Source organism: Larus michahellis, chromosome 2 (assembly GCF_964199755.1).
Source record: "Larus michahellis chromosome 2, bLarMic1.1, whole genome shotgun sequence".
In the NCBI taxonomy this organism is placed as follows: Eukaryota; Metazoa; Chordata; class Aves; order Charadriiformes; family Laridae; genus Larus; species Larus michahellis.
In genome coordinates this window covers 80145309-80162245 of record NC_133897.1, presented here as the reverse complement: position 1 = coordinate 80162245, position 16937 = coordinate 80145309, and the positions used below count along the sequence as shown (strand labels likewise).

At 45.5% G+C, this 16937-nt stretch overlaps 1 protein-coding gene across 1 annotated transcript in view; it reads left to right on the top strand.

Annotated features, from left to right (window-relative positions):
* Nucleotides 1–11091, top strand: part of TNFRSF11A (TNF receptor superfamily member 11a) — a 28715-nt gene extending 17624 nt beyond the window's left edge. Inside the window, exons 8-10 of the mRNA XM_074576115.1 lie at nt 1214–1266; nt 2956–3799; nt 8046–11091. Of these exons, the coding sequence (XP_074432216.1) occupies nt 1214–1266; nt 2956–3799; nt 8046–8419 (1271 nt within the window). The 3' untranslated portion in view covers nt 8420–11091. The remainder of the gene's footprint in view (nt 1–1213; nt 1267–2955; nt 3800–8045) is intronic.
* The last annotated feature ends 5846 nt before the right edge of the window (nt 11092–16937 follow it).

Sequence of the window (16937 nt, the reverse complement as noted above, 5' to 3'; positions counted from 1 at the left end):
CCTGGATCTCCTTCGTTAAGGACATACTCCTATTGTTCTGTCCATTTTTTATTTTCTCCCCTTACACACAGAAAGCTTTTTCTAGTGTATTTTTTCCATCATCTCCTTTCCCAAGCCCTAGCAACTCATGAAATGTTTTGGGAGCAGTGGAAGGGAAGAGAGCAACCTTCTCTTGTAAAGTATATTTCAGCTTGTGTTTTAGAAATAGGCTGCCTCTGCCACACTAAACGCGGGTTGTGCTAAATCTGGAATTCCTGGGATGGGCTGGAGGAAATGGTGACTCTCCTTGCAAACCAAATACTTACGATGCAAAGCAGGTTTGGTGGGGGGATGCTCATTATTTGACATTTCTACTGCCCTGCTGCTCTGCAGCGACAGTCCTTCATTGCCTTTGCGTGGTAAATCCTGCTAACCGGAGCCCCTGAGACTTGTAGGCTCAGGAGGAAGCTCTGCCTGCTTGGGGACTGATGGTAAATGTGCAGTCTTAACATCAGAGGAACAGAGTCATTGCTGGGAATGGCAGTGGCTACGTAGCTGATCTATCTTCAGACATACAAAACCAGCACAAGCTTCAAATGTATACTACTAGACCTGGGTCCTACAAAATCTCCTGAAAGTATAAATAGAAAACAAGAAGAGTTGCTAACTCTATTAAAAGTTTCAGTCTTTAACCATAAAGCATTGTTGGACTTAAAGCTTTTACTTGGGAGATCCTCCGATTAAGTGAATTTCCCCACTAAGTACACCCTGATGAAGTGGAATATGCTGTACTTGAGCGTGCCATCCCGTGGTTTCAGTGGCTTACCCTCTTCTCTCCAGGCTCCTCACTCCTGTCTGAGAATGGTCTATGGGCCATCCATGTGACTTCTCTTGAAATAGACTGTCCGGCTGCAAGTGGGTCGGTATCGGGCCAGTCATAGCTTGGTGTGACAAATGACCAGGAAAGAAACCCCATTTGATGTGGAACACAGTTTAACCGTGATCTATTTTAGGAGCTTGGAAACATTTGTTCCATAGAAATATATCCCTGTTCCAGTTACAATGAATCCTCAGCTGGACTGACGCTGGGACACTTGAACAGTCAGTAAAAACAGTCTTGTTGGTTTTCATTTAATATGATATTGCGGGTTGTAAATGACTGTGGGTGTTTAGGTCTGCGGCTAACTTCAGTGCCTGCTATACGTTACAGCTAGTCTTTTTGTTTTCCCTACAGCAGATCTACAGAATTGGGCTAACGAAGTGTGCAGCCAAATAAAAGGAACAAAGGTAAAGTCAAAGAGACTAACATTTTCTCTCCCTCTTATGTTTTCCTCATGGCATTCCTGAGACCCCTCCTGAAGCAGACTTCACATTAATGTTTGGCTGGAAAGCAAGTTTTAAGTTCCTCAAAAAATGCTCACAGCTTTGGCTTTTTCAGTCTGGTTTTCTGTAAATGTGAGGCGTATGAAATCACCACGCACAAATAGTTTCTGAACCTGCTCTCTGGTTTCAGCCAGTTTTAACAGTGGTAAAAGTCTCTGTGATGATTAAATATTTATGAGGAGAAAGTTAAACATGAGCCCACCAGTTGCTGAACACTTGAGACTCTGCCTAGGAGAGAGCCTTTCTAAATCCTAAGAGAAAGGAAAGCTTCGGTTGAGTTTACACCTTTTTACATACTACAGTCCTCACAGGGGAGAAACTTGGATTTGGGGCAACACCAAGAATGCCAGACATGCAAGGCATTAAGCACAGAGCCATCAGATGAAGAAAGTGGCTGTGAGACCCCTTAATGCTAATGCTCACGGAAAACCCTCTTGTCCATTCAGCTGTGAAAAAAGTAAGGCCTTTCAAGAGGTTTTGCTACAGAACGGCCCTGGATCCCATGCTCAAAACACTCAGATGGGGGCACAGGTTCAAGTTCATGTGCACTGCCTGCTTCACGCCATGGATGTGGACTGAGATGTCCCAGGTGCATGTTGTCCTCACCACCCTGGGATTTACCTCACCATCTAGGAGCTTTGTCTAGCTTAGCTATCGGAAGACTTGAAGACGAAAAAAAAACCAAACCCCCAAACCCACCTTTTTGCGCAGGCAGTTCCTCTTTTGTCTCATAAGTGTTCATGCAACGTCCTGCATTGGCAGCTGCTCAGGTCGTCCGGGACGGAGCAGTGAATCAACAGCAATTAGTGGCTGGCAGCATTTTCACTCTCTCCTCCATCCGGGAAGATCTGAACAGACACTAGAAATGAAAGGTAGCGGTTCCCAAATACCCATCATTACAGCACAAATTGCATGAACTGAAGGGAACCCTTGAAGTATTTCCCACCCCTTTTTTGTGGAGCTGCAACCAAAACTGTAGCTTTCCTTTGACAAATACTGGCAACATGACATCATGGGCCCTTGCGTTTGCTGCCCTTACATTTTCCAGGTTAAAGCCACCTTGCCCATGTGACTTCTGTTTTTTTCTACCTTGTCTTGGGTCCTCTGAATCAACTCAGTTTCTTTCTTTGATCATTAATGATAATAGAGATTCTGCTCCCAGTAAGGCCTTCACAGATCAACAACCCTGCAGACTCATAGATGATTTGGGGGATTTCAAATGTTATAAGCAGTTAGGTAGATCTTACTGATGGATGGTCCGTAACGAACAGCAGAATCCAGCAACTCTTGTAGATTTATTAACTCTCCAGTGCCTTCTTAAGAACTAGGACTAGTCGTCTCCCAAAATTAAATGTTATTGCCCCCCAGACCACCAGATTTTTCTCTAAACACCTGCTGAGCCCAGCATCATCGGTCACCGTTTCACAGCAGAACAAAATTATACTTCAAGACTCAAATATAGTGGTGTGCTGCTCAACCTCAGCAGCTCCACACCAAGGAAGGACTTGAGATCTGCCTGTTCCTTCTTTATCTAGAAAATAATCTTCTGCTGATCTATTCATTAAACATGGGTTTATTTTTAATTTCTTTCAGGAGACCCACAGAGATGGATTTGTTACCGTGAACATCACAAATGCTCCTGTTCCCCAGACCTCTGAAGGCGTGTGTCTCCTGGGCCCTGCTGGCTCTCCTGCCCCTGGAAACCCATGCTGCACCAACGGCCATGCTCCCTGCAGGAACGGGAGCACCGGCACAGCGCCGTGCGAGGTGGGAGGGAGCCTCCAAGAGTTTTCTGTGGCACCTGAGACTGATGATGACCATTTCCCACCAGTTCCCACGGAAGATGAATACACGGATAAGGATCTCAATACCACTGATTATTTATCTTTACTGAGTCGGACTGCCAGTAAAACCGTGTCATCATTTTCAGAACCAATGGAGGCAGGGGAGAACGACAGCTTAAATCAGTACTTCTCAGGCGTTGGGAGCACAGAGGACATATCAGTCCCTCAAAGCTCTCACCCTTCCTCTGACACAGATGGGGCACACATTGCCACGGACAAACTTCTTCAGAAATCTTGCCAACAAGCCCACAGTTGCCTGAAGGAAACAGGCAACAAAGACACAGATCGTTTTGCAACAAACTATGACTCAGAGAAGATCTGTGTGAGGTGTGGCATTTCATACAGGGAATCTCCCAGAAAGTGGAGCAAACCCTGTTGTGCTGTGGCTGACAGTGCCTCCACCTCCCCAGAGACTGGAACCTATGCACAGTGCACCTATGGCTTGAATTGTCTCTCTGCTGGTCAGAGCACTCTCGCAAGTGATCGTGGTATGGAAGGTGCATCTTCGGATAGTACCAACGTGAGGTACCAGGGCACAAACAGGAGCACTTCAGGGAAAAACAGCAGCACTTCAGACCTCCCTCCAGCATCTGGTAAGCCCATTAGGTTTGACCTGTACACAGTTGCAGAGGATTGTTCTCTGTGCTAGCTCAGTATTATTCAGAGGGTCTGATTTAGGAGAAGGAGAGAAGAATAAAATGATGCCTTTTTCACTTAATTGCCCTGAAGCTAATCTGAAAAACAAAACTGAAATAGTAAGGCCATTTGGTCTGTAGTGAATTCTGCAAATAATACGAGCACTGTGAGGGACCGCTGTCCTGCTCCGATCTAACCAGCAATGCAGAACCCATCTTCTTGCTGTCACTGCAAAGGCCAGGCAATTCTGTTACTGAAGTATTTTGGTGATAGCAGGTGTGTGTATTGCAGAAAACTTTGAGGGAGTAGGGTATAGGGACCTAGAGGCTGAGTCAAGAAAGGCTGCATAACACTCAGATAGACAATTTTCCACTCAAGAGACTGCACACCCGTTTTTGCCATTAGGTTTAAATCTAGTTACAATTATATGGTGGTCAGTGAAACTCCAGCTGGAGCTGTAACCTGGTGGCCACGATTGGGTCTAAGAGATTATGTTCAATTTTCTGCTTTTAGCTCTTTCTTTGTTTTAATTTGCTGGAATATAACCGTTCACCTAAAAATAATTTCATACAGATGTTGTTTCTCCATATGCAAGCCCTCTGTCCCCTAAACAACTCTGGAACACTGTCGCCAATTTACTAGTTGACTACCAATTTACTAATTCAGTAAATATATCAAAATTGTCAAATGAAAGCAGGGGAAAAAAAAATCACTGAAGCAAAACTAGCAGAAGGGAAGTTATGAGCCTTTTCTGGATAAAATCTTCCTCCCTGAGATTTTTTTTCAGTATAAAAGTCTGCAATCTGCCTGTCATGTGTTATTAGTCATTTTAGATTACAATCTCTTAAAGTCAGATGCTCTACTTTCATTTATGTCAATGCACTGCCAACTGTAATGAGACCTTAGTTTTGACTGGGACATAAGTATTACTGTGATACACACAGCAGTCGTAAGCAGTTGCCCTTCTTGAAAACCATGTTGTGCCTTTGAGTTTCTTACGGAGACATTCTTGTCAGTCTGCCAAAACCCAAAAGCAACGCTTTTGAAGGCCCTTCCCCTCTCAACATGCGTACTATGTGGGAATCTGAAAGCGTGCAGCGTTCATCTTTCTAAGAGCAGATACTCTTTCGTCTGCTTCAGTTTCCTGACACGGTTTCACTGCCTGGTCTGTACAAAATTCGGCAGTAGTAAAGAGAACATAGATTATCTTTTTTTCTTGTTGTTGGAAGGTGACTGTGAGGTACAACTGAAAGTCAAGTCGTATTTGGCACTGCAGAAGTACTGCTTTTCTTTCTAAATCTGACGCGTAGAGGAAGAGAAAATACTAAGGAACAGGGCAAACAGGAGAGCTTGGATTTAAGCGATGTGCTCGAAAGTGACATCTTAGATCTGCAGCACAATTCTTTATATGGGATTTTAATTGTGTCTGTGCCTTTGGGTATGTACATGCTACAGTGCCATCTGGTGAAACCTGAGCACAGATACAGCGTTCCTAATTTGTCATTTTTTAGGCAGGACTGCCAGCAGGTACTGACTGAGCTGTGGGCAGTATGAGAGTGTGCGTTAGTTAATCTGTAGGTAACACGGCTTTCTGCAGAGGGTTTTTTCTGTCCACAGAATGGCGGTGCCCCACTGGCCGACACCTGGTTGCACAAGGAGAGGGACAGGGATTAGCCGTAGCTTCCACAGTGAAGTACCCTGGCCATGCTGGGGCTGCACATGAAGCTGCAACGGCATCGGTCATTTTGCTGGGCCTTGTGAAATGCCCAGGTGGAATAAATGTGCATGCACAATAACTTTCTGTAAAGCTTCTCAAAGCAACTGAAGCCACTAGGCTTTGCATGCAGTAATGCTAAGACAGAACGGTACAAAAGAGCGTGGGTGAAAAATGGAAGAAAAAGGCCATGGGTAATTCCATGAAGTTTTGATTTTGGTTCCCTAACACTCACAGTGACAACAGAAATTGCAAACTCTGTCCTTCCCATGAAACAACTCTAGATGACCAAAGTAAACCTCTGGACAGGTGCCACTTACAGGGGTCACCACTAGAGATGGAGGTAAGCCTTCAAGCGCTCTTTCAAAACCCCCAAGCCTGGAGGCAGTCAGAAGATGAAGCGTCAGTTCATAAGCACCTTAGGTCTTGTGTAGGGCTACAGCATAAAGCACGAGTGCAGGAAGACTTAGGTGACTCACGATCAGGAATGGTTTTGCAGAGCCTTTCACTTCCATATCCCGAACCAGCCCACTTCAGCAGCAACAAACCACCTAAAGGCCATTAGATGGCTCAGAGAAAACTAATCACCTGCATTGTTCCAGTTCTTAGTGAATAATTACCACAAAAATTAATCTGTCATTGTATCATTAATATCATCAGGTAGTCTGAAGAGATCAAAAGGTTGAAATGTTGCAGAGAAGGATGCCTTCGCTTATCCTCTGAAGTTGTCTCTTATACTTTCTAGGTTGGAAGCACATCTCTTAGTGCAGTCCAGGAAGCTCTTGTGTCCACTTTCTGTGCTTTTAGGCCTCAAATACCCTTTTGTTTCAGCACTGAGTCTTCACAAAGCAGCAAGGATTTGCCACATTCAACTAAACATTATAAATGTGTTAATCTGCCTTTTTTTTTTTCCTTTTCCCTCACCGCTGTCACATATATTTCTAAATTCTTGATCTTGTACCGAGCACTGGTAAACTCTTCCACAGTACCTTTTGCGAGTGACAGGCAATCTATATAAAGGCAAACAGTTATTTTTGTACTCCCATTATGCCTAACATTTGTGTTGATGGCAAACAGCCGAACGAAATCGAACACAGGGGAAGCAACTGGCAGGGGAAAAAATCCCACAGAGAAAACTTTTATTGACACCTCATGTTAATCAACAACACTTGGAAAGAAAGCAGAGAGCTAGCAGTGCAGTGGTTTAGCTCAAATAAATAGGATTGCTTGAGGGGGGCTGTTAGAGAGATGCTCGAGCACTAGCCAGGCTCGGTTGTGAGCAGGCACAGGTCCTAACTCGGCACAGCTGGAGCCCGATGTCCATTGCTGATGTGCAAACATCACCCATAACTGCTAGAAAAACAACATTTCTCTGGGCTGGGCCATGCTTGGATGCAATGAAAATGGGAACATCTCAAGTGTTGAGGAATGTAATGAGGAAAGACACAAAATGTCTGAAAGGTGTTGTATCAGTCTGCAAGTAATGATTAAGTAAAGCACAGCAGGAAGAACATTTCTTAGGAAGAGTTTTCATAGGCTAGGAAGATATCTTTTCTTTTTTTTTCTTTTTACTTTGTTGCTTCAGTTTGTTTATTTTTCAAACTTTAACAAGTTTGTTAGTTTCTTGTTGAAAGTTTGCTCTTAGTTATTTTCTTTCTGCTCTGAGGGAAGTTTATTAATTCCCAGAGCCTGGTTCTGCTGTCACACGAGTCAGTGACCCAGTCCTTGAATGGAAGAAAGATTGAATTTATACTAAAAAATCTCTAACTGCAGGCAGACTGACTCAAACTGTAACTCCGTTAGGTTGCTATAATATAGACTCTGTTTCTTCACTGGAGTCAGTCTATATCCAGGTAAATCCATGAGGGCACTAGGTGAGCACCGGAGTGTACCTGCGTGGAGGATCAGGACAATATAAGATAATCGTATAAGCTCTGTATCATTTGGACACTGTGTGACTGTATGGTCTGATGTTAAGTCTTTCAGTATTTATTCAATAAGCCTGCTACCTATCCCACACGGTAGGATTGCTTGTTTACCAAAGGGGGAAAGAAACAACCCAATGTGATGCCTGTGACTCTAACAAAAAAAAATGTAAAAAATTTCATAATTAGAAATAATGACCATTTCCTCACAAACTGTGGGCAGAAGCAGTTTGGATGCAGCTTGTGTGTTGGGCAGCACAGGGAGCATGGGATGGTGGCACTCTCTCTTGCTTCCCAGAGCACGATTGAGAGGGAGAATGTTTCCCAGCCTCCCAGACAGCTCCCTATGGATGACAGGCTTCATCCCGAGGAGGCAAAAATGGAAATAATGAAAAGGTCCAGTGGAAGGCATTGATTATGAGAGCATCCTCCTGTCACGGGGGAAAAAAATAATGGAACAAGAGTAAAGCCACCACAGCGGATTAAGTTCACTGCACTGCGTCCATCTCGTGAGGGGAAAATATTAATCTTGTGTGTCTTCTTTTCTCCCGACTCCTTCCCCAGGAAATGTGACTGGAAACAGTAACTCCACCTTTATCTCAAGTGGACAAGTAATGAATTTCAAGGGCGACATCATTGTTGTCTACCTTAGCCAGAACTCCCAGGAGGGGGCTACGGCGGTGGGGCCAAGCGAGGAGAACGTGGGCAGCCCCGTGCAGGAGGAGAACCTCATCCGCTGCGAGACGTTTGCCGGCAATGCCCAGCACTACAAGGAGAAATGTGCCGAGCTGCAGGGCCCCGGCCCAGGGAGCGGGGGGACACGGCGGACCACCGGCCAGCTGGCCCAGGAGCTGGGGCCATCCCGCCATGGCCAGGCCTCGCAGCCCGTGCAGGAGGAGGGGAGGCTGGGACACTTCTCGGAGAAGGTGTTGAACTGAGGCGGGCCGGTGTTCTTGCTGTGGGCCAGGGCTGCCTACATCCCGGGTGTCATGACAGATTCGGAGACTGTTGCTGCTCCTGGTGTCTCCTGGGAAGTTTTACAGCTGGAATGGACCCTTGTGGCACAGATGGTGGTGGTGGTCCCGCCGAGGAGGTTGCCGCTGGGTGTGCTGCCCCATCGCAGAAGCAGTGGCAGGGCTCTGTCCCCTCCCTCACGGGGCGGCGGGCTCCCCGCCTGGTCCCAGCTCCCTGGCAGCTCTTCCCTGGCAAGCGGCAAAAGGAGGGCTGAGGAGATCCTTCAGGCGTGCGGGGACTTGGCGAGGAGGAGGGCAGCGTTGGTGGCCAGGGGCGCAGGGCGCTCCCAGAGAGATGACATGGCGGAGGGCCGCACTGAAAGGGGCCCCCCAGCTCTGCCTCGGGGTGATCTTTTTGCAACTAAGCTGCACCCATTTTGCTGGGTCTTGGGCCTGCCTGATGCCTCTGGTGGTGAAGGAAGCGGTGGCCACGTCTGCTGCTGAGGCTGGTGCCGCTGCTGACCTTTGCCTCCCTGTGGGGATGAGAAAGGTGGTGTCAGCCCTTCCCATCCTTCCCCAAACCAGCGCCAAATAGGTGTAATACTTCCCCAAGTCCATGACAACAGGGAAGACAGAGCTGATACGCCTTACAAGCATATCAGATTAATCCTGAGCAAAGAGCATTTATGGTTTTGGACCCTGATTCACCTCTGCCTTATTGCACCTCGCTGGAGGAATTCACACCCCTGAGGATGAGTGATGTGTGCCCGGCATGAATAACGTCACTGAAGTTTAAGATGTAGAGCTGCTAGTGGATGGAGGAAGGGTCTACAATAACCAGCTGTGGATACTTACTGAGTGACAGGAGAGGGAGGGATTACCCAAAGATGGAGAATTTGGTCAGGGTCAAACACATGTTCCTTCATCTGCCCAAACAATTTTGTCATTCGCTCTGATATTTTCATTAGTAAGCAGAGTTTTACTTAGGTAGTATGAAGCTATTTCCACAGCTCAGCCTGTCTGAGCTGAAATCAGAGCATAGCCTCTGTCACACTGAGAGCTAAAAAGCAATGGAACCAAAGGGTTGGATTTAAAGAATAATAGTAGCTGTGGTTAGAAGGGAGTCTCAGCTACTCAGCTGGCTTTGGTTCAGGTCCTGTATCCTGCAGCCTCCTCCAGCAGCCACTGTGGAGAGAGAGGTGAAGGGACCAGAGACTCGGGGAACTCCCAAGAGGAAAAGATAACATTTTTAAGGATTTCCTGACAAGGGGTAATTTTCTGACATTCTCCTGCACATGTGAGTGCTGCAGGAGGCTATCTTCAGTCTGAGCCTTCAGGAAGGTCAGTACTGTGTTTCCAGTCAGACAGCAAAGAGATCTCTTATCTAGTGCGATCTCATCTGCCCTGACGGAAAAGGTCTCTGGTAAGGAGGCCTTCTCTCCGGGGAGATTTTTAGAGCTGAGGTGTTCACTGCATAGCTGCTGTGTTTGCAATAGTACTGCTCTGTGGGTGAAGAGCACCTATAAAGCTGACAAAGTGGCCACTGTGTCACGATGAGCTTCTCATCCATAAAACAAAAGGATAGGCTTAGCCACCATCACCTCTCAGGAGAACAATTCTGCATTATTTATATATCTGGCATATAAAGTTCAGCACAGACATGCAAGACTCTCTTGGGTGGCTGGCAAAAATGGTGCATGAACAACCAGTCTCCCTGTCACCTCTGCATGGTCTTCAGAAAACTAGAGTGTCCTAGCCTAGACTTGGCCAGGCAGGTAGGTTGTCCCATTCAGTGATGGCCCAAGCTACCTCTGATTCTTTGAAGGTGTGTAACTCTCTCTTATCTGTGGTATCCTTTTGTCTTTCCTGCTGCATCCTTTAACTACCTTTCTAGCCTCTTCTGGCCTAATTCTGTATCCTCTAGGCATTGGTGCAATAGGGACAAGGAAACAGAGCCACCATCACATTCATGCAAGGTGGTGCATATATTTTCCCACTTCATCTTTGTTTTTTGAGTCCTATTTTCCTGGAAAGCATTCAACCAGCCCCACTTACAGGGCAGGAGGGACTGAATTCTTGTGTTCGGCTCTGGGTAAACTACCTGTCTGTAGGTCTGTCCCCTCCTTCTCCCTCTGCAGCTTCTTTCTTCCCATGGCTTGTATCTGCCACCAGAGAGCAGGCTCAAAATCCTGATTTCAGAGAAGACAATGGGAAGTTTACTACGTGTCCTCAGTGAGGACACGTTTTTCACTCGCTGAATCACAGGATCCTACTGAGCAAGGATTGAAACTAGGATCATAAGCAAGCGTGAAGAAATGGGTCATAATGATCTCAGCGCTGTGCCCACTCCCTTAGGGGAGATGCGATGTGCCAACAAACAGATCTGATTCTTATTCTTCCTCCGGAGTCTACACAAAAGTGAAGAAGCCATATGACACTCATCAGCATGCTGCACGTTCCCTGGGTCTCTGCCTGGCTGCTTAGACATGGACCCCAAAGGGACTTCTTTATCCTCGGGGTTTCACTTGTTGTCAGTTTGGAGGTGGGGCTGTTTTTTAACATCAGTTTGTACAACGGGGCCCTATGCATTGGGCACTAATTTGGAGGCTTCTGGCTGCTATTGTAATACACATAATTAATGATAATAAAAATCTTAAAGATCTACTTGAGTGAAGATTTCATACAAATTAATGAAGAGAATCAAATACACTATGATATGCCCATGCTTATTTTGACCAAAAAAAACCCAGTTAAATGTGAGTATAAAAACATGTCTGCTTAGGCTTTTGTAATACTTTTTGTATGTAGAATTGTTTGAACAAAAAGTGCTTCTCTTCCCCACTATATGCCACAATAACGCACAAGCACAGCCATCCACATGTGTGGAACCAAACAGGAGCTCTTATAGATCTGGTGGTGTGATGCTTTACAGCTGAGAACTGGACACTCATTCCAACTCATTCCTGAAGTCTCCTCCTGCACACTATGCATCTTTACCATTCTTTCAGTCTGAGGAGTCACAACATGCATCATCCCCAATGAATATACTGGGTGCTCGTGAAACACAGCCACTTCAAGCCTGGAAGGGCCGCAGTAATTGTGCATATCACCATGGGTAAACGAGGAGCAGTGTTTTGCTCAAGGGCACTGGAGCAGCCCTTCTTATCCCTATGGAAAAAAAATACGGCATTAAAGATCAATGTAGACAATAACTGCTGATAATCTGTGTACTTTGCTACACATTCACACAGATTGGAAATCACTCTGCAAGGCTTACAGCATACCTGGGAGTAGCATCACTAAAATGTCGTAATTTCTACTTGTCCATTCAGGTTCCTCTCCTTTTATCATATTGATGGTATCTGAGCAACTACGCTCCTGTGTCTATTATAAAACAAAACCCTGATGGAGGATGTCTTTGTGCTAATGAGGTATTTAATAGAGCTATAGCTTTGTCAGATACCTCCACTCAAATTAGGCAGTAGTGCCCCCTTACCACCACCCTTAAAAGCCATGTACAACGACTGGAGAATTCACTTTTGCCAGCACATGATACTGGATGTGGTAAAAGGGCTGTGAATTCTTCATGTGGAAAAGTTATTTCTAGAGTATGTAATATATATTATTAATAAACACTTAATAGTCACTGGAAAATTGAAGTGTATTTGACCAAGCTGTCTGAGATTTCTTGCAAGGAATGCTGAACCACTCCAAACCTTTCCCTGCTCATTGCAGCGGGGGTTGCACTAGATGACCTTTAAAGGTCCCTTCCAACCCAAGCTATTCTATGATTATAAGCTAGTTTTCCAAACCTCCTTCCAAGTGGCTGTGGCCCTTTCAATCCATCAGGGATACTTTTGACCCAAAAGGCACGCATTAAGGCAACCTCCCCACAGCCTGCCCAGGGCGCTGCTTTGCAGCACTCTGGCTTGGAAATGTGGGCACCACAGAGTTCTGCCTGGCAGCACTTGGCCTAAGAGGATTCCCATCCTCTGCCCCCCAAGATGCTAAATTCCAACAATTCACATTCACCTTTCATGAGTTGCGGTGGTATCTCTGGAAAAAGTGAACTTGTAATCTTGTGGCAGGTGCAGTCACTGGTGAAGAAAGGGGAATACGATCCCAGGTGCTGATGGGAACAAGCCCCATTTCAGACCGAAAGATTGTCATGAAATGTGTTTCTTCTTTCTTCCTCTTGCCTGGTGCTGTCTTAATTTCCAGAATGAAGAGTGAATTGTTGCTATACAATAAGTGATTTCTCCCAGAGCCCTGCCATACGAGTTTACTCTGCCTTTGTGCTGTGGTGTCAATCACCTTGCTGAGTGGGAAGGTTGAAGCAGAAAACAAAATATCCCAGTTTATTTAACCTGATTATGTGGCAAAAGGTACTACTTTACATACTATTGCTGAGTCCACGTTAGCAAAATGTTGGAAAGAGCAAATAAAAAATCAGCATTCTTCCCCTCCAAATGCAGAGGAGGAACTGCTGTTGTTTAAGTGGTGCTGCTAGTCACACATGGTGTCCTTACCTGAGGAGATGGTGCAGGAGAAATTCCTCTCTCTTCCTTTTTTCCTGTTCTTACAGGTTTTTTGTTTATACTTTCTGATTTCCTTCCTGCTTTCTCTGTATATGGGATTATTTACTTGAGGTGAATATATGTCATTTTCAGTCTTTGTTATGCCTTCAAACCCAAGCAATCAAGGCTGCACTCCTCAACTTGGAGTTGCTGGATGGCCAATGTGCAGTTTTTGCATGTACGCTCAAGGGCCTCTGCTGTCATCCCGTGTTTGTACCCTAGGGGGTTCCCATGAGGACATCCCCCTTGACAGACCCTAGCAGATACTTTTGTTTCCCATTGCTCTCACTTCAGTAAGCCTGGTTGCCCATTTTTTCCTTCTGCAAGGCATCAAAGCTGGTTGTGGCCACCAAGTGATAGTGTCTTCTCTGCAGCAAGGCTTGTTAGCCCTCCAGTCTTGCCTTCAAGGCCCTCCAGTGCTCCTGTTGCATTGTCAAACATTTGTTGTGGGTTTTTTTGTAAAATGTGAGCATACATGAGCACAAACATAGGGAAAAACACATTATTACAATTCTCTCTGGCTTATGAACAAGGCAATGACAGCATAACATTAAGGAACCATGTTGTGGTAGATGAGTATGCCAAAGTGTCTGATCAGATGTGTTTTAACACCGCTTTTTTTCTTCTTCTTTTGGCTAGCTGGCTTATGGTTTCTTTGTTTTGGCTGAGGATTACCACAGCCCATCTGGCTCATTCCTTAGCCTGCCTGACCGCTTGATCGATCCTTGGGCATTGCACTAGCTCTGACTTGCATCAAAGTTGACAGGTCCATTGTGTCATGTTTCTATTGGCACTCTCAGTTTTCTATACATTACATGCAGCTGATCATACACAAAATTGCTCTTGATTTCAACTTCCCAGGAAACTGTTAGGAAGGTTCCCAAGGAAGGCAAAGTTGTTCATGAGTGTTGGGGACCACCTGTACAAGTTGGATGTACACAAGCCAATGGGACTTGGCAGAATGCATCTGAGGCTGCCGAGAGGGTTGGCCAACATCACTGCAAAGCCACACTTTAACATCTTTGACAGTCATGGAGTTCAGGGGAAGTCCCAGCTGACTGGAAAAGGGCAAATATTACACCCATCTACAAAAAGGGCAAAAAAGAAGATTTGGGGAATTACAGATGAGTCAGCCTCACTTGAGCCCCTTGAAAAATTGTGGAATGGGTCCTCATGGAAGCTATTTCTAGGCATGAAGGAGAAGACAACTGGGAGAAACCAACACCTACCTCAGCTAACTCAACCCTCTCTCACTGTCAGCAGTTCATTGTTTACTTCGTCATTGCTTCTGTAGAGACCTGGGAGGCTGACCTTACTCATGAAGATCAAGACAAAGAAGGAAAATCTTCAGGTTCCCTCCTGTCATTTGTAACTAACTTGACAACCCCACTCAGCAGTGGACCTACCTTTTCCTCGTCCTTCTGTTTGCTAACTTACATACCGTATATTAGTACTTTCTTGCTACTCGTGACATCTCTCGCCAGTTTGGGCTCCAACTGGGCTTTAGGCTTCCTCTCTGCATCTCTGCATGCCTAAGAGGTATTTCTATATTCTGCTACGGAAGCCGGTTCCCTTTTCCATCTCTCTCATGTTCCTTTTTTACATCTCAGTTCTCTCAGTAGCTCGCTGTTTAACCAGACTGGTTTCTTGCTGTACCAGCTCCTTTTACTGCTTATGTGGATGGGCTACTCTTGTGTTTGGAGAAGGCTGTTTCTGAAAGTCTCCCAGTACCCCTGAACACCTTTGGCTTCCAAGGCAAAATCTTCTGGGATACCTCCTAACAGCTCTCTGAGCAAGATGAAATCTGCTCTTATGAAGTTCTGGGGCTTTACTCTGCTAACTTAGAATGTTAAACTCTCTTGATCTTATCACTGCAGCCACAGCTGCCATTGTCAGTCTTCAAGTGGTGTGAAGAAGATTTTATCTGTTTCTCTTTCCCTATCAGGTTGTCCATAGCAGACACTCACCAGAAGCACTCCTTTGATGGTGACACTTTTGATTTTGACACAAAGGCACTCAGATGACCTGTCCTCTTGCCCACGTCCTCAAATAGCTCTTTTACATAGACCATAACCCCTCCTCCTCTTCCACCTTTTCTGTCTTTCCTTAAAAGCTTGGAAGCTGTCACTATTGTTTTAATAGAGCTATTTCCTCAGCTGGTTTCTAAGATGACAGAAAAAAACCCAACATTTCAGCAAGTTCCGCACTGTTGTGCCTTTGTCTGGTTGTAGGTCTGAAAGCTTTATCTTGTGCCTGGGGACGGGCCTTCACATTTCCCACCTGTAGGAAGGGGAGGGTGAGAGGCAAGGGCTGGAGCTGGGACTAAAAGGAGAGGCTGAAAGAGCCGTGCTCCCTCTTCTCACTGCCCTGCAGGGCAGAAGACAGCAACTTGCTGCTGCTGGAGATGACCCCTGCCCCTCCGGTGGAGGCAAGCTGGGCAGCAGCATCCCGGAGGCTTTGCTGTCCCCGGTGCTCAGCAGCAGGTGTTACCCGGTGACCCCTGGGTCCCCTCTCTTCTGCAGGGGAAGAAGCAGCCGGCGAGTGATCCAGGGTTTCCATCAGATGAAATCAGCCCTGTGTGTGTCTCTCTCAAAAAAATCAGTGTATACAAAATGAAGTGAAATTGGCCAGAGGCAACACATGAGGACCAACCATTTCAAATGCAGAAACTGCTGCCCTAATTAGGCTGTTCCTATTGATCTTCACCAGATTTTAATGGCAGGCTATTTAAATGAAGTCTCAATTATTTGAAGCACCTTCAATGAGGATTTAGAAGGTGTTTTTCAGCATACAGGCCTGCCATCACAGATCTCAATTACTTAGCCTTTATGAAGCAGCTTTCTTTCTTTATTCTCGTTGGTTTTGATCAGTTCTAACATTTATTTCTCTCTTTTAGTGTTGTAGGCGCTTCTACAGCATAGAAGTTCTTGCTCCCTTTGGGAAATACAAAAGACTGTTTCCCCAAGGACATTTGCTTTTTGCATCATTTCAGTTCCTCCTCAGGTTTTTTGCAAGCTTAGCTGGCGATAAATGAGCTAGACAACAGATGGTAGAGCTCATGCTATAACACAGAAAATTTTTCTTTAATAGGGGTGTCCACTTAAAAATGCAGCTGCCCGCTGGTGCATGGCCAGATTTCCTTCTGAGAACACCCTTTGAATGTATTGGGAGAATGGGATGGATGCAAGTGGCTCTAATGATGGTCTCAGCAGGCTGCTCATAAATGTTTCCCGCAACCCCTGTTCTTTTCATCCTCACCCCATGGATCCAACTTGTCTGCTGGATGGGCAACACTGAGTGGCTACGTTAGAAGCCTGTTCAGTTCATCATCTTCACTTACACAAATAATCACTGCAAGGGTTTTTTTCCCTTTGTCTGAAAGGAGGCTCCAAATATGATAGAGAGAGGTATATAAAAATAAATCCACTTCAACACTTAGGTTATTTTCAGTCAGGCCAGCCTGCTATATTCAAATGCTGATGCACATTAAGTCTGCCCTCTTCACAGTCGTGTTCTTGTCAGGTCCCATTTGGGTCTACTACGCTATATACTTTTATCTGCTCTGTAGTAAATTTTGCAGCTGGTGCTTTGTTGATGAAAAGTACTAGAAATTAGTTAAGTATTTATGTTCTTTAGGAGGAGATGGAACATGAGGAAAAACAGACTCACGAATTCTGTCCTGTTAACCATTTTTAAAAGTCTTGAGGACTTGCTTGCTTTTGGATCTCCCTGTTTTGCTGGGCAGTTACTTTGAGAGCACGCACTCTTCCATGCCACCACTTTGTTCCCTCACAGCATAATTCTTTTTGCTGGAGATGCCCAAAGGGCAGGATTGGCCTAAAGTAAAGATGGAGTCTGTATTTCTAAATAAAACGTGCAAGTGGTTCCTTTACTGGATGGACGGATGCACAAAGCTTTGCCCTGCT